Source organism: Gavia stellata, chromosome 13 (genome assembly GCF_030936135.1).
Source record: "Gavia stellata isolate bGavSte3 chromosome 13, bGavSte3.hap2, whole genome shotgun sequence".
Lineage (NCBI taxonomy): Eukaryota > Metazoa > Chordata > Aves > Gaviiformes > Gaviidae > Gavia > Gavia stellata.
Window position 1 is genome coordinate 16,842,657 of NC_082606.1, and position 27,181 is coordinate 16,869,837.

General features: G+C 40.7%; 1 protein-coding gene across 1 annotated transcript in view; it reads right to left on the reverse strand.

Moving 5' to 3' along the window:
- AGBL1 (AGBL carboxypeptidase 1) overlaps window positions 1-27,181 on the reverse strand; it is a 267,046-nt gene that overhangs the window by 205,083 nt on the left and 34,782 nt on the right. Inside the window, exons 7-15 of the mRNA XM_059824130.1 lie at window positions 23,787-23,995; window positions 18,736-18,901; window positions 17,683-17,756; window positions 14,858-14,974; window positions 13,262-13,863; window positions 11,196-11,279; window positions 10,036-10,122; window positions 9,517-9,665; window positions 6,114-6,201 (exon numbers count right to left, since the gene is read on the reverse strand). Coding sequence (XP_059680113.1) covers window positions 6,114-6,201; window positions 9,517-9,665; window positions 10,036-10,122; window positions 11,196-11,279; window positions 13,262-13,863; window positions 14,858-14,974; window positions 17,683-17,756; window positions 18,736-18,901; window positions 23,787-23,995 — 1,576 coding nt within the window. The remainder of the gene's footprint in view (window positions 1-6,113; window positions 6,202-9,516; window positions 9,666-10,035; window positions 10,123-11,195; window positions 11,280-13,261; window positions 13,864-14,857; window positions 14,975-17,682; window positions 17,757-18,735; window positions 18,902-23,786; window positions 23,996-27,181) is intronic.

Sequence of the window (27,181 nt, forward strand, 5' to 3'; positions counted from 1 at the left end):
AAGTCACAGTGGCAAACTGAAAAGCCTATGATTTTATTCTCAGCTGAATCCTTCACCCCAACATTTCTTTTACAAATAAACCACCTTAATATTGGACAAAGACTCAGAGAGAAAAAAATGCAATGAACCTACAAATATAGAAACATCTACTTAGTGACCATATATGTATTTTGGTGGATCCAGGATTTGAGCCTTTTTTAAGTCAAGACAATGACATTTAATCTGGTTCTTGTTAATTATCTTTCACTGTCAAAATTAAGAACCATTTCTTGTATAGTGCATAAGGGAAGTATTCATCTCCATAGCCTCTATTATATTCAGTGTTGCTTAGATGGTTAGATGACCTTATTCATGAAAGGCTGTCTCAAAGTCTGAGATATTCCCAGTCCTCCCCTCCAAATTCACATTTGTAGTCAGAGGTGTGGGAGGAAGCAGGTCTTTGTGGGCAGATACTGCCTAAATATCTTACATACACATTGGGGAAATTATTCCCACCTGTCCCTAATGCTCCAGTAAAGGCTTCTCTATAGTCTGTAATTGTGCAGCCAAAAATCTCTCCCATCTAAAATGCCACTTAACCCAGAGGTTTTGCATCACCAGACACCTCTGACCTTGATGCTACACTGGCAGTCAATGGTCCTTACTCATGACAGTGCTCAGATTGCATGATCCCGAGGGAACTGATGCATAGCGCTCTCACTGAACTGCTTAGCAGCACATTTCATTCTCATCTTGAGCACCTCTAGAGTTCCAGCAAACTGCCTGTCCAGAACAGATATTTCCAGACTTTTGAATCACTTCTTGACACCTGCTTCAATCCATAGCAAACTACCCAGTGGTAACGGGAAGTTCACAAGTATCTTTGTGAGGCTTCAATATTCTTCACTCATGCATTAAAAAGAAGAACCACCTGTGTGTAAAGAGTATAAATGATCATGTATTCCTACTGCATATAATCTGGTCTCCTCACAATCCATCATACAATGCAGTAGCCCTGAATCCTTAAAAAACTTAAAAGCATTTTTCTTCCTTGCCTCCCTTTCCTCCTACTGCTGTCACCCCAAGATGGCTCTATTGCCTCCTTGTTCCTCCACGAGGCTGGTAGTTTTTCTTCCTCACCCCTTTTTCATCACAACACCCTATCATACCAGCATGAAACCCAAATTAACAAGCAAGGGAGAGGAAAAAAAGACCCTAGCAATATCTGGTCCTCACTACCTTATTTGTGTTCTCTTTCAAAAAAATGTTCACAAAGTCTCACATGCTCTCTAGAAACTAGTACACTGATTATCGGAAAGAAAATAAGAGACCAAAGTGTGGGGTTTTTAATCAGCATGCAAACTTATCTGCTGTGCCTTTCAGTCACTTTGTAATAGTTAAATTATTTTGCTTGCTGTTCTTCAGAAATAATGTACAGGTAGTATATTTCTAGCATAGCTGTGATAGAAAGTTAATAATTATAATACTAATTATCACTTACTCTGCACAATAATTTTTTGAGCTTAAAAGACCTTTGCAAGAATTATCTAATTAAAACTTGCTTCCCATTTATCTATTCCCATTCTTTGGGTGGCGGATAAGTGACTCTAATTTTCCATCCTTTATAGATAGGGAAATTGAGACACAGACAGGTGAAGCCACTTGCCAAAGATACAGGCAGGTCAGTAAAGGTGCTGGATTGTAACTCAGGAATTCAAAAGCACTAAGAAATACAAGAACAACATCTCATGGTTATCTCATCTTTAGACTTCCTTTCTGCAACATTTTGTTTAGTACAAAGCACTGGTAGGTGATGGAATATGGCATTGTATCAGCTTAGACTAAAATGGCAGAAGTGTCAATATCCCAGATTCCTAGGCCATTTCAAAATAGAGTCCAAATGGAAAGTAAACTGTTTATCACTTTGATCTGCTGATGCATTCCCTTTGTCCAAAATCCTTCTATCACCTGGAGTCTGGTGACACATTTTACATGCCCTGACCTTCTTACATCCCTAAGTGTGGCTACTAAGTGCAATATGCTTTAGTAACGCCTTGGTTCATACCATAAAAAACCAGTATTTAACAATTTACAGGGCATGGCTGTTATTTTGGAGTCTGCCACACTGGAAACTAGAAAATGCACAATACAACTTCCCTTTCAAGGGCCAAATCCATGTTAAGGCATCTTTATTGTCAAGATTGCAGACAGAATCCCAGCCGCAGCAGAATATTCATCTTGCTATTAAGGCCTTCAGTTGAATTGTAAAGGTCAGGTGCTCTCAGACCAAGACTTGTGTCTCAGCCCTCTCTGTAGATATCATTAGAACTGAGAAGTGGCCTGCTATTGCTATGATGATGATTTCATCTAATGTGATTATAAAGATGCTGAAGAGAAAAGAGAAGACCTAGTTCTGACACTGCTGTGATCACCAAACAGCCAAGTCTTTAGTGGTGATGTAAGAACAAAACACTCCATGTACCTCATTACTATCTGTGAACTGACTATTGTCTGGAAAAGCTGGAGGTTAGATAATATGCTTAGAATGAGCCGTGAAACCAAAAGGCACAAGCACATTGTCACCAATTCAGCATGCTGCCATTGTTCCTTAAATAATTTGCTGGAGAGGAATATTATTCAGCACATAAAAGCTGCCAAGACAGCAAGTGAATTAGATGATCTTATAGTAACTGTGACTCTTTATCATGGGTGTATCCTGTCATTTCAGAGAGGCAAAAAAAAAAATAGAGCAGAAGTGTCACTCAGCTTCCTTTTGACAAGAGCACTACTAATATTCTCCGTAACATACAGACTCTCGTGAGACATATGGGAAAGGTATGCGATGATGGAGCTGTGCCACAACATTCATCTTTATGAGTAAACTATCCCATCTTCAGTGAAGATGAATGTCAGCAAAGATCAGCCAATGTGCATCACCCAGACATCTCACGAATGAGCCTTTCTTCCCACTGTCCTTCAGCTCAGAGGTTGCTCTAAGAGCCCTGCTGCAAAAGCAATTAAGGGCATCTTTGAGTTCCTCCTTATTTTTATAAGTATATCACTCTTTTCCCATATTTATGAAAAACTCCCAGTAAACATAATTAGATGAGGCTCCCTTCAAAGTGTGCCTGTCCTACCCCAGGATACCCATGACCAAGGTAAATGAAAATGCTTTTTCCCCAGAACACCAGCACTATTGCTATTGCTATAGCAATCCCATCTCCTCCTATTCTGACCCAAAGTCTGAGCAACCTCAAACATACTTTCTTCACATTCCCTCCCACATACAACTTCTTGTGACTGGGAATCTCTTCTATAATCACTGAAACAAAGATTGGAGTTCCAGTAGAGGTGAAAGTGCATATATATATGTGTGTGTACGTGCATTCTCATATATACAAAACCATGTGTAAACCTGGAATAAACAGTGAGACAGACAACAAGGAATTATCCTAGATGAATATGTTGACATATAATTCAATGTACAGTTAGAAAACACAGAATATTCCAAATCAATAAAACTCCATTCTCTCACATATTCTGAACAAGAATCCTATTACAAAGCTTAATTGTACAATCATGGCTTAATCTCAGAAGTCAGCTGCTGTTTAATCACTGCACAATAACTGCCTTGTTAATGACACAAGAAGCCACTGCTACAGTAATCAGTGTGTGAAGTTTGCCCAACAAGAAGCCCATACTCACAGAAGCCAGAGGTTACAGGCAGGCAAAGGGAAGCCACTGCACCACAGTATGCTAGCTCTTAAGGTAAAAAAGGTTAGGTGAATAAAGGTGAGTGAAGAGTACTTGGAACAAAATAGCTACTCAATTTGCTACAGACAGAATGCCAGGTTGAGAGAGGATGATCTGAGCCTTCAGCACCACCCCGCCCCCCAAAAAGAAAAAATAAAAGAGAAGATATTAGATATTACAACAGATATTTAGGATGACTTGTAATTTTTTGTATCAACACAAGCTTGGGGCTCTGCTACTTCTGGAAGGCAGCCCACTGTCATTGTTTGTGTTTATTGTCTCATCAAATCCACTTGTGAACATAGCCACCTCTGAACCTAACAGCAAAATTGTGAACTACAACATAAATACAATTTCTTACAAAGAGAAAGCCCATTATTCCCAGTACCTGAAGGGGGCCTACAAGAAAGCTGGAGAGGAACTTTTTACAAGGGCATGTAGTAATAGAACAAGGGGTAATGGCTTTAAGCTGAAAGAGGGTAGATTTAGATTAGATATAAGGAAGAAACTCTTCACTACAAGGGGTTGGAACTAGATGATCTTTAAGGTCCCTTCCAACCCAAACCATTCTATGATTCTAGGATTTCACATCAGTTTCTAAAAAAAAAAAAAGAAGGAAAAAATCAGCCTCAGCACATGAGTTCATGAAGAAAGAAGTACCATTGAGCCTGAAAGCACTAGTTACCATGCCAGACAACCAGACAATTGTTATTGTTATTTGTGTTAACACCTTTTGTTTTCTTGTATTTCCCTGCCCATCTACAGGTATTGGGTAGCCCAAGCACTATACTTCAACTGCAAGGTATTAGGGGCAAGGACCTGACTTTTGGTTTGTTTATACAGTGCCTAATGCAGTACCTGCAGGCAGGTGATGCAAATTGATGAATAGGAATCATGATAGAAAAAATAATCAGAACAACAAAAAAAGGGGAAAACTTGTCACTCGGGCATTCTCAGCCTCAGCTTTCAGGTCATGACAGGTAAGGCCAGGATAAAACAGTTAATTCACCAAATGCTGCAGTATGCGATTACAAAGTATGTGAACTTCACCCATAATGCTCTACCAGTTCACCCTCTTTTCCAGTGCAGGGCTGCTCTTTCTGCTTGCACCACCCCAGGCTGCATCATTCCCAGACATCCCCAGGCTGAATCATTCCCAGACATCCCACTCACAGGCACTCAACCAAATGCATTTACTCACACCTGTAATTTTCCTGCTTGTCCCCCAGCCTCCAACTCTGCACAGATTTTCTAATTCAAACCATACCAATTATCCTAGTCCTGAAAACTCTTTCAATCCTAGTCTTTAAAATAATTAGTATGTGTTGTGGATAACATTTTGGAAGCCTTGAGAAAGTAAAGTAGGGTTCATTCAACCTATTGAAACCCCAAGCTCTGCTCTTGTCTCCTTTGACTGTAATAGCCAGAATGATCAGGGATTGTTTTTCTGTATATGAAAATGAGATACCTGAGTGAGAATGTCTCTCACATGAGTCAAGCTCCAGCTCAGGTACAAGTTAAATGTGAGACTGACCTAGCATTTTTCTTCTGAGGTGCTGACACACTGAAGAAACAGCCTGAAACAGAGAACTTGCATAAAGATTAGCCCTGAGCTTGTCAGAACTCCTTTACACCACTGTTGCCTGGCCCCAGTAGAAAGTAAAAGTTCCTGTATGATAGTGAGTAAGACTAATCCCTACTGTTTCTGCTGTCAGGACAAGGTCTATAAACAGTGCCATGGTGCCAGATAAGTGTGGTCCACAAAACAGTTTGCCTTCTAGGATTTGAGTTCCAGCTTTGCAGAAAAGGGAAACTAGTGAAGATACTAAGGTACAGAGTTAGATTCACAAACAAATAAATAAATGTGTATTTGTATGTGCCTATTTCTACCTAAATATAGGTGTACATAGTGTGTGTAAATATGTATACACACACCCCCATGTATATGCTAACTCTCCTTTAGCTTCTCAGCTCCTACATCTCTTAGAAACATCGATGTATGTAAAAGAACAACAATGATTCCATCCAGCTCATTTCTTTCCTGGACAGGGAAAAAGCCAACTACACTACCTTTGTGCATTAAGCTTCCTTGTATTCCTGGCTGCATCAGCAAGGATTGAGCATCCTCCATTCCCTTTCCTCCTTGGGAAGCGAATTCTGCACGTTCCCTGTTTCTCCCCAGATATTTAATATAGAGATCTCACTTGTAGCTGTTTCCTGAAGCTGGAAGCACGTAACACATTGAACTAGCACCAATTTAGAGACATTTGAAACAGGTGGCACTGGTGGTCACAGGTTAACAACATCAATACAGTTAACAGGAGGGGAACAGAGGGGAAAGGAAGCCACAAATTATTCAGCAAAAAATGCAATGCACTTACTTGTAGTAGCAGATATCATGGCCTGCCCGAAGCCAGCGAGGCCTGCCCTGGAGAGCTTCCTTCACTGAATACATCACCAGCTGCATGCCTACATAAAACAAGACAGTTTCAAGTGACACAACTTCCCTGGCTGGAAAAGACAGGGATGGGGAAGAAAAAACCTAAACAAGCAGCATCATTATTTTGTCTCTGCTCTCTCTGCAGATAGTTTATGCAAAGTAAATACATTTTCCAAAGCCCCATACTTTGTTCAGATATAGCCATGTCTGTACAAAAAGCACCTCCAGAAGAAATGAGCTGAATGGAGTTCATTAGAAAATAAATTATTATCTGACCAGCCTTTGCAAAGGAGGACTTCAAGCCGCTCTGTTTACAAACAGAGGAAGGGAAAGAAAAGAATAGGAATTGAGGTATCAACAAGATCAGTAATTTGGTTAGTCCAATATTTTATGCTTGGCTGCACCATTATTGAATCCTTAACCCTAAAACAGCATTAAAGATTTGCAGTGCATCCAGTACCATACTTTCAGAAAGTAACAAGCAAAACTAGAAGAAGGTTTTAAACTTGCCGTTAGACCTAAATAACACTATGTGTCATAAATGCTGATAATGATAGCATCCATCTTTGTACTACATTATACCAGAAGATGACTTCTTCCTGACCTCCAAAATATTACTGTTTCATGCCCCGAGGTACGAGGCTTTCTCTGACCTGAGCTGCGTATACATTACTCACAGCTCCATGAAGCCAGCCCACCTGCAGGCAGTTTTTGTATCAAATTCCTTTGCTCTACAGAGACCTGCCTGCTCTTTTCCAGGTACCATAAGGATCCTGCCCTCACCAGTGAAGCTCCTTGCAAGGGGTGTCCCTGGTGAGATGCTGGTGACTCGGGGCTGCAGGGGTGGCCTCTGCCCCAGGGTGGTGCCAGCCAGCTCCAGTGGACCCAGCACCGCCACAGCTGAGCCCAGCAGTGATGCTGGCAGCACTTCTGTGAAAGCGCATTTAAGAAAGGGAAAAATGCCCTTTCAAGTCTTTACGCATGTTGGTAAGTTGCCCCCTGAGCCTTCTCTTGGCTGTTCTTGTGCTGGGAGGAGGTGATGCTTGAAAATCATTAATACTGATGACATATTTTCATAAGCAGCTATTCAGATTCCCTTCTTCCTTTGGGTTTCTCTGTTACTCTCCAGCGCTTTAAGAGCTGGCAAGCATACCAGCAGAAATGCCTTTCCAGCACTAACGAGCCTACAGCTAGGAGTAACCTCTATATTGCTGTTTCCTGAACTACTGCTGTGAGCCACGTACAAGCAGCAATTCTGTGTTTGGTTCCAGGACATGGGCCACAGCGAGTTTCAAGAGAGACATTCCTGCCCAGAAGGCCAGTTCATCAGACAAGGGATATGAGGCTCAGGGTCTGCAGTGCTCTCAACATCCCAAATTCCAGCTCCTGCCCTTCTCTGTGAGTCCAAAGGGGGCACACAAACTGTCTCAGAGCGATGGTTGACACTGGTCTGCCATCTCATTTAATAAAAAACAAACAAAAAGAAAAAAAATCAAATTTTCCTTTCCACTTTCCCTATGGAAACATTCAGTTTTAGAAAACAAACACAAATCAGGCTTCTGATGAAGTCTCATTATTTCCCACGGTACAGTAAGTTGGTGGAAGGGGTAAGGAGAGAGGTGGAAGCTGCACCTCCTGACTTGCTCTGCTCCTGGGTCACAACTATTTCATGAAATATCCTTTTTGCTGATTTGAAAATTACACAGTACCATCTAACCAAGAGCAAAAGGTAAGGGGGAAAAAAAAAATCAAACCAGATCAGCAACCAGGAGCTGTAAAGTATTGCCACCCATGGCACTTTGGCACTGTATAACAGCTGGAAGCTTTTAGTATTATGACATGGGCATTAGCCCAGGAAGTGCAGAGGGAATGCAGCGAGTAAACAGCATCTCTTACCAACAGTCTCTGTAAATATTATGCATGTGCTAGAAGGGGTAATGAGCCTCATTCAGCCAAGCCAGATAAGCTAGAGCTTCATTGCCCTCTCAGAATAGCAGAAGTAACCCACAGAAGAATTGCTTTAACAGCCACTCCCACGTACAAGCCATACAAAAGCAAGCTATGGCTTAGCCTCCTTGCACTGGGTGGTATTTTCACATATTTCTTCCAAATATATTTTTCATTGCATGCTCGAGCATGTGAGTCGTGTACAATTTCAGGTGCACAAAATGAGATTATAAAGGCTGACAACAGCCAGACTAGCAGATAACAAGCAACCTTCCACCAATAATAGCCAGAATCTCTAGCTATGAAGCTACCGGTGGCTGTATCAGAGGTTGTATTGGGGTTTACAGTAGGACCTCAATGTACTTCATTTTCAGGCTGCTACCAGACACACCAACACTGAATTGTTTGTTATTTCAGGGAAGCAGAATAAGATGACAAAAAATTCATTTTCATTTGGGATCTATATGAACACTTGATCTCCAGCCCTTAGGGTTAAAAAGCAAATGCCTCATAATTCATTATGCCACTCATCCAGCCAGTTTCAGAAATATAAGTGACAAGTCATTCTAGCTCCTGTACTATTTGTTTTAGGTACATTGATCCTGAGAGAGTTCTCCTGGTGATCTTGAAGGCTGTATCCACAGGACTTCAGAGGAATGCAAAGTCTGATATTAGGGGCTTATTAAACATTCTGAGTCAGGTCTTGAGCTGGTGTAAATTAACACATCTCTATGGAAACAAATAAAAATCAGCCTATACCAGCTAAGAATTCAACCCACAGTCTCCATGCAGAAAAAATAATTTCTCTTCTGAAATGGGCATTGAAAGCTAGGATTTGCCCTGCCTATTTCTGAGCAATGCCACCTTCCTTCTAAACCACAGACTATGACAGGAGCTCAAAGACAGACAGGAACAGAAATTTTTTTATCATTAATATCAGCAAAAGTCTCAACAGGTGTAAAGGTAGAGATTTCCTCCTGGCTAAGCCCAAAGAGTCATGAATATTTGTTTGAGAATTATCTATATTTCATTTAAATCTTAGAAGCACTTTCCAATCCTATGCTGCTCATTCAATTCCAACAGATTGTCTTTTTTCACCTCTCCCAACCCCAGTGCCATTCTTCCTCAGTTCTGGTCTCTAAACACAGAACAATTACTTCCCCCCACACACACAAATCCTCTCCCAAGCCTCAATATTCAGCTTACTCCTCAGTCCTCCTGAGGATAGATTTGTCAAAGGACCCTTCTCTAAAGTAACTCTTTTAGTGGATTTCAGGGCAGATAAGATTAAACTTAGAGTCCCCCCCTTACAGACATGGAAAGTTTGAAACCTTTACGGCACTAAAAAAAGATACTCTTGTGAACAGAAGACTATCCAATTCCCCAGAGACTCATACCGTAATTAAATTGGCTATTGAACTTCTCACAGTTGATAATGTTGAAGCGATAGGGAACGGCTAATTTCATGTCACGGACTTCAAAGTAGAACCACTGGTGATGCTGGTTGCTGTTGACATCTGCATTAGTGATTAAGTCATACTCAAACCTGTTAAGGAAGACAAAAAAATAGTGACCATGAACACCCCACCAGTCTGCCACTGAACATGCTGAGGACAGCAGGCTATACCATCAAATTCATTAATATCCTGTAAGAGTCTAAAGAACACCATCAAACTAGCAGTGCCCAAACACACCATTAAATACTCACACTATATTAGTCATGTCAAAACTTTGAGCTCTACTTTCTCACTCCTGTTACTTTCATGACATCTAGGTGTTGGCAGGCATCACAAACTCTGCGTCATAAAATCCGCTTCCCTGGCTAACCCTTTCCAAACCCAGCAGAACTCCACGATTTCATGCTGTGGTCACAGCAGAAAGGCAGGTTGGGACACAGCCACTGCAGGCATACTTACTCACGCACTTGGATGGCTTTGCGAAGGTTTCCCGATTCAAACTTGGAGAAGAATGTCAGACAGCCTGGAGCACCTGGGCTTGAGTGACTGCAGTAAATCAAAGCAAGGATACCTATATAGCAGGTTGCTTCAACGACAAGCCTTCCCCAGCACCTTTTATATGCTAAGGCAGGTTTTTATAATTTTTTTATAAGCAAGACCTTGAGTAGTAGCAAGAGGTGAGCAAATCCATAATCTTCTTATCCAATGCAGCATTCTTCTCTACTCTTGCTTAGTGATGCTAAATCACATCTTCTTTTCCTTTCCCAATACTCCTTTTTGTCCCAGTTCATATTTACTTTCTTTATTCCAGTTACTTTCTCCACTGAGTTATTCCCATTAGTTTATTAATTGCACAAGGCAGCTTTATACAATTACTATACATTTACTCTTCCCTGATCTATATAGTTTCCCTATTGTAAAGCTTAGAAACCCTTAAATTCATCTTGAACAACTTCAACTTTCTCCTACCTCAAACTGTTCTTCATCTTTTTCCTCTAAAGAATGTTCCAAGTCACTCATCCTTCCTCTGAATGCAATTTCTTCATATTTGGGACCCTCTCAATTGCCCTGTGCTACATATTCTCAAAGACCACAATTGCCAGTCATAGTTGAGCACTTAACAGTTCACAAGGCTGGGTGTTTTTTTTCAGAAGCATTTTAAAAGCCACACCTTTCAGGGTACATCTACAGCCTGTAACACTAGCCATACAGACACCCAAGTGCACTCCCAATGCGAAATTCCGCTTACAGGGTGTGGAGAGACTGCATCTGGATTCATATGTACAATTCCCAGTGTCAGCCTGCAAGCTTCTGTTCCAGATCACCACACGCAACGCAGACATATCCAGGGACACCATACAGTCCCTTTGATGTATAGATTTTCTTGTTCTGTCTAAAAGGTTTTGAGGCTCTTTTGCTCCAGTGACTTCCACAATAAATCTTTTCCCCAGAGCTATGTACAAGGAATCTCCTCCTCCTGTATATTTTTCCTGTTGGGCCTTTACCTCCTAGGTTATTTCTTCTGTACCTTTGTTGGAGCTGAACAAGTAAACTGAGCTCACTACCTAACCCAGCACTGACAGTGCCCCTGGTTACAGTACTCAATTTAAGTTACCCACCTGGGCTCATCTAAATCAAAAACAGTTCTGCCTATCACATCACCCGGCTGGATTAAGCGACGAACATCATCTAGTACTTTGTCCCTAGGGGGGGAAAAAAAATAATCGCAAATTGTAATAACACTGTGAGAAATCTTGGAATAAGGTAATCTTGTAGAAGAACTATGAAGAGGCTTAGGAAATTCTTTTGAAAGACTGTTAAGGAAGAGGACTTCAATGTGATAATTCCAGGTGATCTTCATTTGTGTCTATATATATGTTTTTGGGGTTTTTTAACCATGAGAAAGCTCCTGCTCCATTCCTATTACAACAAGTTGCTCTTTGGGTCAAACAACAGAGTCTAAAATTTTTATTCTCTACAGTATTCTGACAAGTTTGATTTATTCCCAGTTCTTCCCAGTCAATGTTAATCTCCCAAATGGCCAGCCTTGCCCCGTGAGGAAATATCTGCCATAACTTATAAACCTCCTAGTCTGTGTCATAGTGAATCTTGACTCTAAATCGAGCTAATTTCTACTCATTATTAAACTGAAGTTCTCTGATCCCTAAAGATGATCAAATGTGGAATACCAGATTTTCTTCCTGACCTTTGCAGCAATCATGTTATGCCCTGAAGCATGATATGATTATTCCCATTTTAGCTGTATGATTACACATGTTATTTATAGTCATAAAATCAAAGCTTTTAGAGCAACAGTGCAAGGAGAAGATGGCAGAGTGATTTTGCCTCTGAATAAGATTTTAGCTTTTATATTTGCTGCAGAAAGAATCATTATCTCTCTAGAGGTCAGAAATCAGTGGTCTTCACAAATGCCATTTGATTAGTGTTGATTAACTTTAAAGTTTTGCATAGTATCCAGCCTCTTTGGTGTCTGCTAATAATTCCCTATACCACTTAAAAGAAATGTAAAGTCATTGCACACAGCCACACATGGAACAGACAAAACAGTAGTTGTAAGAACTTCCTCTCCCAGCACAGCTTCAAAAACACAGCTTTCCCATCATCTGAACACCTGAAACAACGTGAGAAAACCAGCAGCCTCTAGCAGTCTGCCAGAGGGGAGATCTGTTTTTATTTCTTTCTGCATGTTGCATGCCATATATGCTATCTTCTCCCTGCTGGGCAGCAGGGAGGGAAAGCAGCTTACTTACCTTGTCCCCACTGCTGCTCTCTGGCTCATGACAGACTTCCCAGAAGCAGATGCACATGCTAGGGAAGGAGGAGAAGCTTCTGGAGGACCCCATGGAGCAGGCAGAGAGCAAGAAGCACAGCGAGAAGGGACACAGCAGCGGAAGGGTAGACAGTGAGATTCCTGAGAACAACCTGACACAGACATGCAGCTCTGAGAGGACAGAAAGGATTTTTCCTCAAAGATCCAGATAGGACCCAATGTTGCAAGCACTAAAGGTGACTGGATTAAGGGCAAGACTGAAGGCAAAAACGTGTCCCGAATGGACACAGAGTCTCCTCCATCTCTAAAATGAACTTCATCTCATTTGTGTTCTAACGAGGTCACAGATGCACAGCTCATTTTGGGTCTTCGTCTACTTACATTGAGGAAAAGCCACTAGTAAATCTATGTCAGAGCTTTGACCAGCATAGAGTCCCACCACATACACAGGTACATTGATACATTTATCAATAACTAGTTTAATCAATTACAACTTGGAATATGAGATAGGGTAGCCTTTACGGATTCACAGAAGCCATAAAAAATCTCGCTCCAGGGTTGCCACTACCACCTTAACCCATAAGACAAAGAAAGCAACGCACAGACAGTTCACAACTCATCCACTGACACACAGAAAGTCCACATCAGAGATAGAAAATAGGCTTGCTGATTCCTAATCCTGTTAGTAATCCAGTTAGATACCGTTTTCCTTTCCTCAGGGAGAAAGCCTAAACAAGATCATCCCACTGTTTGTCCTTGCAGCAAATCATTGGATAGGAAGTTATAGAACAAAGTTGGGGCTAAGGCATTCAGAGATGTTATAGTCAGAACCTACATATACCAGTTTTGATCCTGAGAGCTCTCAGTGTGGTAACTATATCAAAGCACAATCACCTTTGAACCCCATACTTGCGCTCCAACGTGGGTTTGCTGTAAGGAGGTGGCTGGTGACCCCAGAAATCAGGGAATGCCAAGTCTTTGTAGTCTGGTATGGACTTAACACATCTGGCCCTAGCTACGTAGAAGCGAGGGCTGTGGAATGGGATATCCCCTTGGTGTTTCTCCAGAAGATTTGTCACTACGTCTGAGCTCTCCAGCCTCCCTCCTGGACTAGGATTGATCGACGCCTCACATTCAGGGTAAAACATTTTTTTGTACCAAGCAGCCTCTTTTGGGAGAGGACAGAAAGTAAGCACATGACTCCTGGCTGGATCTTCCTCTTCACAAGAGTCTGCGTCTTGGGCTGCTTTTGCAATGTCTCTCTTTTCATCAATCTGATCCCATCTGCATTTCTCCTTCTTTGTCCAGCTCTGCAGTGGGACTTTGAAATCCTTTTCCCCTGGATCTGGTCCCATCTCTGTGACACTTTGTTTTCTCCATCTGTAGTTTGGATGTTTCACAGAAGTAGTACTTGGAATGAAATGAGAGGGAGCAGAGGGAAGACTCTCAGTCCTGTCCTCCAAGCTCTTCTCTTCCTCAGATTCCGATTCAAGCTCCTTTAAATTTAAAAAGCAGAAGAAATTAAAAGAAACTAAAGACAAATTGTGCCTCTTTCCAGAGGAACCCTTTCAAGGAAGAAAGAAAATATTTACAAATCTCCCAAAACTGTACTCATCCAATAAGACAGCCAGAGTAAAATCAGCCCATGGACCACCTGCCAGGATTTCTTTATCCACAAAGCTGTTTCAACAGTAGTCCTCAGAAACTAAAAGGATCAGACTGAGTCATCTGTGTGAGTCATCTCCAACCAAAGCTGATAGTTCTAACAAATTAGGGAAAATAATTTGCAAGACATTTTTTTAGAATATAAATATGACAGCAGGGTAAAGGAGGCCAATCTGTCATGCAAAGCTCCACCCCTGCCTTCATGCAAGTGTATAAATTAATCCCATTTGGCTACTTATGATCATAGTAAGTGTCACAGAATTGTGTTTACAGGAGATACATTAAGCCAGTGGTCCTTTCCAGATTCATATTTGAATCATGGCTTTCAGCTCTCCTAAATTCCAAGACTTGTAATGAGTGCAATACTCCTCTTCATTTCTTGTCCCAAACTGCAATAGAACAATGATTTGAACTGTGCATTTCACTCAGCGGTAGTGCTATCTTCTCCATCACTTCCTTCAAAACACTAGTTGACAGTATTTGTTTTCCACATCTCATTCTGATCTTGATATTGCCATTGAAATTGCCAGCAAGTATACGAATTATTATCTGAAAGATTTCTTATGTGGCAATTGATTCAATAGTGCTTAGTTAATCCATACCCAGCCAAATGTGCACCAAACACATCACTCCCTGTCTATCACTCTTGATTCATACCAATAAACTATAGCAAAAAGTCTTTATCTTTGTTTTTCCAGCCCTATAAGACATCTAGGTTTCCTTTTGCAACAGCCTTGTCTAGTTATCTCTTGTCAGCACTCCTTTTCAAATATTTCTTAAACTCTTGAATATTCACAAATAACGGAAGCCGCACTATGATAGTACCTGAAAATTATGAGAAAGTTCTGGACACATTGCTTCATATTGTTTAAGCTCTTCCTCTGCCCGGTCAAGCACTGGCCTTGACCTCAATTTGTTCACATCTGTCTCCAAGTCATAATCCTACAAAAGCAGAATTAGAAAAGCATGTATATTAAACATGCCCCACAAGATGACTGTTAAGGTAATATTCTGCATAATGCACTTGATTTCTAATGACATCATACTCATTTAATGAGTCCTGTAAGTGTTCTTCCCATACTCATGAAGGCTGTTAAAGTCATTTTATGGAATGGAAGGTAGAGGCACAAGAGGAAAGACTACATCATGAAAAAGGGCAACCTGATGTTTTAGTATTTGAGTACTTAAGTAGAGATACCATGAAAAGATGGTTTCAAAAAAGCATCAAGACTGAAACTTGAACCTTTTTATAAGCACCTCAGCTTGGGACATTTCAAAATAAGAGACACTAACAACTACTAGTTATTTCTGAGCAAATCATCCCTTCCCTTGTTTATGTTGCATAAACCATTAGGCACAGATCCTCAAGATGTAATTGGTAATATTCTGATTCAAAGAAACAATACTCTAACAAACGTATATTTAACAAGAAAATTCTCAAAGTATATCAAAGCCAAAATTGTCCTCACAGGCCACCAGCAACATTAGAAAGTTTGACACTTCTACCTTTGATTTAGACAACCACATGGTTTCTCTGAGCACCTACCAATCAAACTGAAAGGCCCACATCCATCTCATTGAACTTGCAGGCACCATTTGCTTATATTTTATTATTTCTCAATGCCACTTATAAAAAAATCTGTGAAACTCACCCAATCCATCTTCTCTACTCTCCAACTTTCTGGATATTTTTATATGAAAAAAAGCTTTTTAGATCTCAACCACCAGCAGTGAATCAGGGATAAGAACTGTATCTGAAACTGTCGAAGGCAACTGTCCATTGATGTGCACTGTCTTCCATATCAGATACAAGAAACAAAAGCGAACTGTCAAGCATTCAGTCATTGCATAAGGAACCAGGAAAAGATGGAGCAAGAGGGAAGGATAGAGACTTGGCATTGATGACTGGGCATTACACTACAGCATTATTCAAAATAATTCAACGTATCATTAGTAAGTATGCCCCACCAAATGCCAGCAAAGAAGTGATTTGCTCCTGATAGACTCATTTCTGAAGGTGTTATCAAAAAAAAAAAATCACCTGAATGCAAAAGCATCCATAGCATTTCAAACCCTGAGCCACACTTGCATTGCAAAGCAGAGTCTGAACTGCTGTTTGGGCCTAGCTAAAGAGGCAATGAAGAGCTGCACAGAGCATGAGGTCAGTTTAAAATGATTTGCCACTAACAGCATAATGATGCATAAGCAGCTACAAACTTGGTGAAGATTTGGGTTGAGAAGGATAGATGGTTGATATGATGACTTTGATTCTCATAGAACTGTCTGAACAGTTACTGATAGAATTGTACAGCCAAGTTTCAGTTTGGTTGGTATTACTAGTACGCATGGATACACATTATGTACCTGTGAAAACGTTTGTAAATCACATCAATACCAGGAAACATTGTGCAAATAGTATCTCATACAGAAAAGGTAAACTGAAAGTTCATTATCCATTCCCTTCTTGCTTTCCCTTTAGAAAGATTTGTCGTGGGAGATATCACCAGCACACCAGACAAGCAGTACTTAAAACTCATATTCAGAGCAAGCTCATAGGCAAAAAACCCAAACCTGCTCACATTTACTCTAGTAATTCCTAAAGAATAATGAAATAGTTCAGAGCCATATAGGATCTGTTTTTCTGAATGAAAAACTAAAGGAGAAGATAAATTCACTATAAACTGTATTGCTAATGAGCATCTTGACAAGCTCTAATATTCACATAAAAACAGCCAGACAGGCAAGTTAGGACACTGAGCTAGTGTGTTTGGGTTTAACTTCTTTTTTTCGTTGGGTTACATCAGTTTAATACTTGAGGACGAAAAGACAGGGCAGTGATGGAAATATCCTTCCACAGAAGTCTCAATCATATCTAATTAGACTGTACTTGCAAATTCATTTTTTAATTTGCCTTCCCAAACCACTTTATTGGGATAAAACTTATTAGCAGCATTCACTACTTCACATTTGTATATACGCTTGTATGTATTTTCACAACAACAAAGTTTTGCACTCTCATCCTCAGCTGGTAGGGGTTTTTTTGCCAGTTAGGTCATGACAGGGAGAGTGCAAAGGGAGAAATCAGAAAAGTATTGAATAATTCATTGTATTATTTGTCTGTGTGCAGCAGCAAATAAAGGAGGAATGTAGGTTCAAATGCCTCAGCTGTGGCTTAAAAGAACTAACCTTTTTCTTAGGTTAGGTGCACAGCCTGAATATGCTCTGATATGGGAACAAAAAGAGGGCTAGTCTTTCCTAGATGATAATTCCATTTTCCCCTACTAAGTGCCATTTCTAGTCTACACCTAGACGAATCAAAGATCTATCATTTATCCCTGACTGTGCATGCGATTCTAATAGTCACTGGTCACTTTCTCTGCAGGAACCGAGAAGTCACCAAACCCACACCATACTTGGGGACAAGGATGGCAGTTAAGATAAATGCAGGGGACTCTCTTCAATGGAAGTCAGTGCTTTCTCTTTTCCTTCTTTCAAGTATCTTTCTATTATTCATATAGTTTATTTATGTGGGACCACATGCATGGCTACATTCTCTGCTTAGACAGCTTGTCAGGATGTCAAAATGGACAATGAAAAGTTTTACTTTCCAGTATGTGAATGATTAAGGAAACTATGGCTCATACACCTACTTCCTCCTTACTCTCCATATCCTCATTATCCAGGTCTCTTTCAGCCTCTTCCTCTCCATCACTTTCATAGTCACCTGCAGAAGTAGAAAAGAGGTGGAGGCAAAGGCATTCAACCTAATATCCCTCTCAGGTCCTCCACAGAAATATGCGCAATCTCTATGTGTGCCACACGCTTTCAAACTACAACCCACCCCAACCTTGATTAAAGCAGATCCCATTTGCTAATCTAGTATAAATGAATTTGGCACTAAATCTCCCACTTTTTAAAGCGCTGTTTTCTTGGACTCGAGCACTGCCTTTCAAGACCATGACAAACGTCACCATAGTACAGATCCAACTCATATTACAAAGCAATATAGAGATTTTCTGCTTGGCTGCAACAATATTACAGGATACTCTTAATCTATATTATCTAGATTAGGGTGTTTTACTGCTGTCATCATTATAGTATTTGAACATCTTCCATATAAAACTGAAAGCAACAGAAATTGCTTGCTCGTATCATGGAGTCTGCTGTTTCTCCTTTTCTGTGGAGTTGCTATCCTGCCCATGCTTAAGTTCTGCTTTTCAGCAAGTGCTCACATCTTTTACTCATGCAGCGTGACTGCTATCTGCTCTTATTTCAGAAAGGAAAAAGAATAATGTTTCCTGCAATTCTTTACTGAAGAAGCTGCAAGGGAGTGTTCCCCCCACAAACAGTCATGCACAGGCACAATTGTCTGTTCCTCTGTTGCTGTTGTGGAGCAATAGCATCTCCAGCCTCTGTCATGCCCACTCTGTTCCATTATTTTTTGGATAATACAAGGATTCCACCCCCCCCCCCCTTTTCCTTGTTCCTTTTAAACTGTTCTCATTTATTCTCCAAACAGAATCTCCAAGCTTCAGGAAGCCCTGGGAGCAGTTTCATCTTTACTGAGTGACACTGTAGGCCATCAGATTAATTTTAACTGTAAACCTCAGGACTAGGCTGCCAGGACTCCCTTCCTCATATCTCATTTAATTGTGATGTCATGTTCCTTTTCCTCCCACTGAACTCATCCTTCAGCCATTTACCTTCAGATCCCTCACATGGAGGTTCAGCCTTGGCATTCCCAGGAAGAGGGAAGAAATAGGAACTTCTTACTGTCGCCACAGGCAGAGACTCCTTGGGGTAGCACTTTCTCAGAATCTGAGTCACAGTGCTTATGATAGGATCCAGATTTTTGCAAGATAAACAGTCCTGGGAACCAAAGGAGAACAGTGTTAAGAATTGTCTCTTACAATTGTCCTGCCTATTATACACAATCCCCCAGAGCAGAGACACTCTTCTGATTAGAATATGAAGTCTTTATATTTATGGGTTTGTTTTTTTTCTCTTCTCCTTTTTACCATTAAAGAAATATGCCTGGAACAGCAAGACCTCAAGTTCTTGCAGTCCATTCTTTGCAGAAATACAGGCTAGCATGGACCTCAGGGGACTTCCGTTGATGTATGTCATTTAGAAGACACAGCATCCCCTAGCTCTGCTCTAAGACATTATAGTCAGGATATATTGAAGGAAGGCATGACAGCAGCATAAACTAAGATATCCTAGCTAACATAGGTAACGGTAGCACTAAAAAGATATGTTCTTTAATATGGATTAAAACAATCCTGCAGGGACCCCATGTATATGTTTTGGCTGCCAACATGTGTCAAAATCTGTGCTTCTGCATCTTCATGACAACTATACCCAGAGCTATCATGCCAAAACTAACACAGGTAAGCTAGCACAATTACACCATTATTTCACTGTACTTAGTATACACAATGTATACTCAAAGAGAGCATTCCCACTGTACTCTATTCTATATGGTTAAGCATTAGGCCTAATAGTTAGTCTGAGAGACCACTATATATTATCTAGTCATAAAATATTGAATTCCTGCAGTAACCTACATTTTCTATTCCTATAACCCAGAGTAGAAATAGAAATGTAAGGAGCTATGAGAGCCTGGATGTGTTATGAAGACACAGAATAGTTTTGTATTTTTATTACCATGTTAAGCAAGTGACCTCCTTGATCTTTTGTTGCAAGAAGAACACACACACCCCCTCCCCCCCAAACTACAAGCAAAGACCCCCTGGGAGATCATAGTAGGTGCACATCTTCAATCTAACAGAGACAGAGTTTGGATAAGCAAATTACAGCTGCTGCACAAAGGTGAAGTTGTTTAAAACAGATAGGGGCAATGCTCTGAAAACCAAGCCTTCAGGTTTCCCCAAGTACAGCACATCTATACCACAGCCTCCATAAGAGAGATTGACTAATCAGTGTAGTATCCTACCCAAGTTCACAAGTCATACTGTGCTTACCAGCACGTCATCTTTAGTGGCTTGGGACTAAGACTTAGCTCATCAGAACAGAAATGCAAGTCAAATAAGCAGCATGAGTGGTCTTGAAGGCAAAAGAGAAATACTACAATACATTCTAATACCATTTAATATTTTTGCATCCCTTCAGCACAGATAAAATAGAACAGCCCAGAGGGCAGAATAGATACTTCATACCATTGTCTAACAGCCCATAGTTAGGATTTGGGCTGGACAAAAGAAATATTCAGCAGAACCAGGAAGATGACCAAATAACATAACAAGGTACTTCATAATGATCAGGAACAGGAAACAGTTCCTGATTATTATACTCAAGAAAAAAACAGGGTTTAGTTGTACAGGATTTTATTGTTTTCTCATGTATGATTGAACAGCATTATAAGATTCAGTGGGATTAACCAGGATTCCTGTAGGGAGGCTAGAAAAATCATCTAAAGCTGACATGTTTACAAAACTCACTACAAGAATCTTAATATGTATTTCTAGATTTATGGCTGTTAGGAGTGAGAGGGAGAGAAAAGACAATTTTGAAAGCATCTCCAAGGAAAGTTTTATTGTGCTTAGAGCAAACAAGGAGAACTGGTTTCTATTTCCAGTTTTTCAATTTTTTTTTACTCTTTCACATGGTGTTTGGGTGCCTTTGTTTGCTTGTTATTAAAGGAAAGATAAGGAAAGCTTGCCTACATGTGAGAACAAAATAATTCTTGAACAGTCTTACTACAGTTTACTAAAACTGTTTTTACTAGAACAATGAACACAGGAGCATGTATACAAACAGCTGCCTTGGGCCAGCCATCTTAATTCACCGCCAAGTGAATTGAGATAGTCAAGAACAAGGCATGTTCATCCAGACAATGAACTTCCAAAACAGGGTTATTCAATGATGCTGTTTGAAAATCATGTTTTTGTCTATAGCAAATTAACTTTCAAGTACAAACAAGCCTTCAGATACCTTACAGGGAATTTGTGGGACTGTTTTCATTACTGTTCATACAGTGCTCTCAGATTCCAAGATAACATGGTTTACAGATGACTGAAAAATGTTCCATCGCTGTATTGGAAATGCCTTTTTTTGCTGCCACCTGAGAAATAGACAGGAAGGTGCTTTGTATGCATGTAAACCATTTATTTTGTGGTGGGATATTGTGAATGAGGGAATAAAGTGAATCCTTAGCTCAGAAAACCCATGTAAAGCTAACCTGAATTCAGGGGATCTGCTTTTTATCCTCCACACTCAATCTTTTATTTACTGAATCTGGAATAGTCTAGGTATCATAATGTGTGTGATGTATACAAAAAAGGAGGTTTCAATATGAGAGTAAGGCAAAAGATAATGATGCTAATGGATGCTACTACTGGGAAATACTATCCTAGAGTACTAGAGTCTACAGGAAGGCTGAAGAGAAACTAGGCAAGCTTAAGAAATCAGATGGATAAATGATAAAGTAGCAAAATAATCTTCCATGCACCAGCTTCTCCTAAAGCGGATGCAAGCCTGTTTCCTTGTCTCAGAGTAGGCAGGCTCCGTCACTGCACACAAAGCCAGCCAGTTGCTATTGTGAACATATTGTTTAACTGCCATGAGTGTCTAAGTGGAGCTTGGAAAAAGAAATAGGAACAGGAAGTGCTTCCTTTTCACGAATGATTTCATTATCTAAAATTATTTTTTACTCCAGGTAGGAGCAGAACTCAACATCTCTGGATTCTCCCAAAATATTTCTAAATTCTTCTTATCGAATAAAGTAGCAATCACTTCTAATCTACCTAAGGAGACAGCCTTTGAACTATTAGCTCTTCCTGCAAAGACATAGGCTTAAGGGCTATTAAAAGCTCAGGTATTTCAGCTGTCCATCAGCCCATACAATAAGCAGCTGGAAAGGTTTCAACTGAAAGCCAGCCTTGTAAATAGGAGTTCCACTGGAGGTTGTTAAAACAAACCCATCTTGGCAAAACTGTTTCAATTTCAATAGATTAAAAGAGTTTTAAAAGTTTCAGGAGAACTTTTCTAGCCAGCTTTTAAGACCTTTAAAAATCTCGTTAGCTGCTCAGAGTTTGGTTGAGGCTAATCACCACAGCCAGCAAATTCCTAAAGGCACTAAAATATTGTCTACACACACAAAGAGCCATTGCTTTCCCAATCAGGAGTTGTTTGTCTTGCCCTGTCCCCTTCTCTCTTACTACAGCCTGCAGTTCCTCTCAGGAGGATAGGTTTCCCATTTTTTGCCTACCATGAAGATTATGAAAATTTGAGTAACAGCAGCTGCCTCTACCTCAGGTCAGGGTCGGGACGACCACGAGTGAGACCCCCTAGGGCTGCCAGACTCCCCTCGACCCCTGCATGTCTTGAGGTGTTGACACTGTAAGACTGACAATATCCCAAAGTAGTAGTGAGGGAATGTTGAGCTTTGAATTTATTAACCTTGGTAATTCCCCTCTCAAGATCTCTCTAGCAGTGCACAGTACAAAAAAGCACATTGGAGGCCCCTGAAGCTGTCATTTCTGCTCCACTTCTAACCTTTGGAAGGATTAGAGTTATCAGTGTTCACTGGAGTCTTAGCATGTCATTTCCTGTTTGCTTACCCAAGGTGACCCCATGTTTGCACTTTCCTTGGGGTTGGCTCCCAGGCTGAGCTATCAGGAGATGTTAGCTCAGAAAACAACATAGGCTATAGAAGGCTCTGAGGGTAGATGTCTGCTCATTCCCTCTCAAGCAGCTTTTGCCACCCACCCTATTCAAGTTTCTGCAGACCAGGGACTTGTCATTAACAGAGGCCATATTCCCTTGAAAGATCTGCTGGCCCTGGCCACCTCATCCCACCCAAAAGAGTGGTCAATTCCTCATGAGGAAAATTAAGTGAAAAAACTCTACCAATCTACCATCTACTACTAGTAAGAAATATCTTTCAGACATAGGAGAATTGTTTATGACAGTGATGGGAAAGGTGAAGAAACAAATACACTGGATCATAAGGCAATGGATTTTCTGGAGGAGAAGGAAACAGGTTTTCATTCTGTCTGTGATGGTGCTAGAATGAGATAATGCACTGGACAGTGAGAATGACAATGGAAACACTCCTTGGGGAATCACAGGGGTCAAGAACAGAAGGTTTCTCCATAAGTGACTTCTCCAAAGGAGACTAAGGAAACATGTTGGTGAGAGACTCTGAGGAAACCGTTACTGTTCTGTACCTGCCCTTTCTATACCTTACAGGGATCTCATCCTCAGGACCATGCTATCTTCCTTGATGGACCTACGTTAATGTTTCACAAGATTAAAACTGAGCCTCCTGAAAAACAGCTGATGGATGTTTCTCATTAGCAAAGGCTTGGATAAATCAACACTTTTTGGTGGAAGAGACTGATTGGGTAGAATTATCCATCCGGATACCTGAAAGGAAACATCTCGTGGAAAACCTAAGCAACTCTTCTGTGGAGACACTGCACTATTCTTTGGGAGAAGAAGTCCAAGCAGACAGCAGGATCCACAGGGAAGGGAAAAAAAAGCATTAAAAAAGCTGAACTACAATTTCCATGAGGCTTAGTAGGAATTATAATTAGTTTTAAGCTGAAACATTCCAGCTTTTCTGAAGCACTAACTGTGAAAAATTCAATACTTTTTATTTTAACATTATCATATTTTCATTTATATGATACATAAATTCAGGATAAAACTACAGAATTCCCTGCACTGTGAGTTAGAACCCAGCACTAACTACCCATCCATCTCACTTAAGCACAAAAGCACCATTTACCTGTACAGTTGTGAAGAGAATCTCCATACCCTGGGAACCAAGGAAAGTCTCCCTGCCCAGCTGGATGTTGGTAATGTGCTTTAGGCAGAGCAGGAGACCCCTGCGAATATAAATGTAGTTGTTGGAGACATCGTTGTGATGCCAGTCTTGATAGAGTCTCAGCAATCCACCCAGGTAGCCTCTGTTCACTGCCCGTCGGCTGTTAGGCTCTGCAAAGAGAAAAGGCTGAATTAAACTCTTTCCACTACTCACGCTGTTTGATAACCACATGGCTACTCAGTGCTCAGACTTTAACACCTGCTCATTCTTACTTAATGATTTCAGTTGAAAAAATCCAGATTTTTTCCTACAATGTAGGATGTTGTTATTTGCTAAGCATAAACTAGGCTCTTAGAATTGTACATGAAAAAAATGAAGCAGTCTCTCTCCTGTCTAAGTAGAAATGGTGGCTCCAGAACCCTCCAGATGAACCAAACCATGGGTGGGGAGAAAGATAGAGCCCGAATCTCCTTCCACGTGCTAATAAACTTAATTCCAATTGCAGCACCGTAAGAGTTCCTGAAATTAAAGGAGCTCCTGAGGAGTGAGAAAAGCTAAAGACCAGTAAGATTAGTCGACAGCAGGTCATATAATCTTCACATAGTGCTGTACTTCAGTCCTGAAGGAACACCTTGCTGAGATCAACAAATCCAGAAACCTTGTAGTTGTACAATCCTGTCACAACAAGCAAGACTACGTTTAACTTCTAAATGTATTTCCACATATACCTGTATAATGAAAGCCATGGATCAAGTGTTTCTGGAAACCCACAGTATTTAAAAATTAACAAAACACCAACATGAGCAACAGCAGTTTGGGCTTCTTTTCTGTTGCTTGCTGGTTCTGAGATTTTAAAGGTCACATTCAGCACATGTTTAAAGGCTTTACTACATGAACAAGAAAATAAAAAATAATTTTTTAAAAAAATAAGCTTTATAAAAATATAAAAGGAAAACTATGGTGTTTCCTTAATCATGTAGCTCTGGGTTATCAGACTAAAAGAAGAAGGTTATAAAACTTGTAATAAAGCACAAATTCTGTCAGTATTCCAAAACACATGCCTTCACCCACTGTGTTCCTTGCCTTGTCCCACAAGACAAACATGAAGCCATACCAGACTCCAGGCTCCCTCCCTTCAAACCAACCCTGCCTAAATGTATTTTGCTGACTGGTCCTGACATTCCTTGCTGTGACACATGTTACAAGCTGCCAGGAACTCAGTAATCAACCAAGAGACCAGGTAGCACACATAAGACTGGAACTCAGCTCCCTGAATACCAATCAGCATTTGCAGCTCACAACAGATGGCCCTTGGTATGGGTTCTCCAGAGCTAGTGGGATGCAATTCCTTTCCAGTTCATTAAACAAAGTGCCAGAGCCTCCCACACCTGGAACGTTAAAGTCATCAGTGGGGATTTACAGGACAGGAGAAACAGGTAGAGGTTAAGAGAGAGAACAGAAAGGGGTAATATGCTGCATGAAGATCAGTAATGAGGGAAGCCATAGAGACAGTACCCAGGAAGCAGCTAGTAGGCAGCAAACCTCAATCACAGTGATGAAGTAGATGGAGGTATTGGAAAGGGGTAGGAAGTCACTTGAGTCTGTGCTCTGCAGCACATTAACAAACTCCCTGAAGAAGGGATTGGAGGGTAGCTCTGCTATCTGGTCTTGCCCTGCAATTTTCTCTACCATTGGCATCACAGGGCAGGCAAACAGCACCCCCAGATGAGTTTGCCACTTCATTGTAATCCTGCTTTGCCCCTTCACACCAACCTGTTGACGTGTTTCTGCACAACCTGCTGGTCCCACAGCTATTCCTACACATCTCTGCCCACTCTCCTCCACCGTGGCCTGCAGTCCTCTCTAGCACTTTATCTCCTTGTTGTTAACCATCTCACACTAGCTCTGCCAGTACATCTTGTATTTCCAGGCTCAATGTCAGCATGTAGATCACCCTTCTCCTTTGACCTTCACTTTATGTTTCTTTTTTCTATTTAGCTTTCTGCAAGAAAACTTTAATTGCTTGAGAATCCCTTATCAATTCCAATGATTTTATTCATGATTTCCTGTTAATCCTCAACCAGCTGTCATGTTTACTAACCTGGAGGATGACTAACCCCTTAAATCAGTCAATCTTCCTTGAAGAATTACTCAGGAAGCTCTGTAAAAGTCAATAAGTATATAAAACATGACAAGAAGAAAGTCAGGGAGTGCGAGGTAGGGACAATTTGGATCAGACTCAGAGCTTCCCTGAACTGTTCAGAGGCAGATGAAATTGGACTAGATCTAGGGATTTATAGCCCCTAGCATGCAGTGCTTGAAGTCTAAGCTTTCTGTGTCAATGTCGATAGGACAAGGGAAATATTGGAAAGCACTATGGGTAGAGCTGCTTGGGGAATTTATTTTAAAAAAGAAAAAATAATTATCATAAGATGTGTTTGCAATGTTTTCCTCATGTCTTTCAAGACAGACTTCCATGTTTGGATCCCAGCTCCAGAAGGACCAGAACATGCAACTGTCCCATGCCTCAGTTTTATCACTGGATAAAAAGCATGGAGGAAGCTGAGCAAAATAACTTCACTATTTGTTTCTCCTCATGTTTTCCGTAGTACCTATCACCTTTAAGATCAAAACAGTTACTTTGAAAAATGAAGCTGAGATAGTCTGTTCTGCAAGGAGAAGATGGAAGAGGCAGGACTATAGTTCCCTCAGCACTTTGATCAGAAGCAATAAAAATTACTTGCTGAAGGGGCAAAAAACCATTCATTTTGTTTCTCCTGTCTGATTTCATTGATTCTCCTCTGCTCTGTGTTGTCACTGGTTTTCTTATTTTTTCTTCCATTTTTTCAGTTGTATAATCAATAAAGTAGTGAATAAGTGAAGGAGGAAACATGCCAAGATCTCCAGAAGGCAGAATAGAAAAAGGAAGCCTCCCCACCTGTCTGTGTCTGTTGATCTCTGCATCTAGGGATGCGTGAGCATGGGTATCTATCTATATTTTGGCACAAATGCAGATGGTGGAAATGAATCATACAGGTACAAGCAACACCGCACAGATTTTTAGGCAGGAGGAAGCCACTCCTCCTGGAGTGAATATGCATGGTCTGTATGGTAAGTGATAAAATGTCATATGCCTTTTGACCCTTTTAGCTGTTATTCTTTCATTAGTCCCTTTCCTTCTCCCTTGATATGGCCAGTGTTCAGTGGAAATGGAAGCTTTCAGAAGGGCTCAGGGATGGTGCTTCCTTATTTTGATTCATGCTTGGTCCACCTTCTAGTCCTATTCTGGCATCTTGGACAAGGGGACACTGTCTTCATCACCTTCCCCAAACCTGCCACTAGCATACTATTTTCTT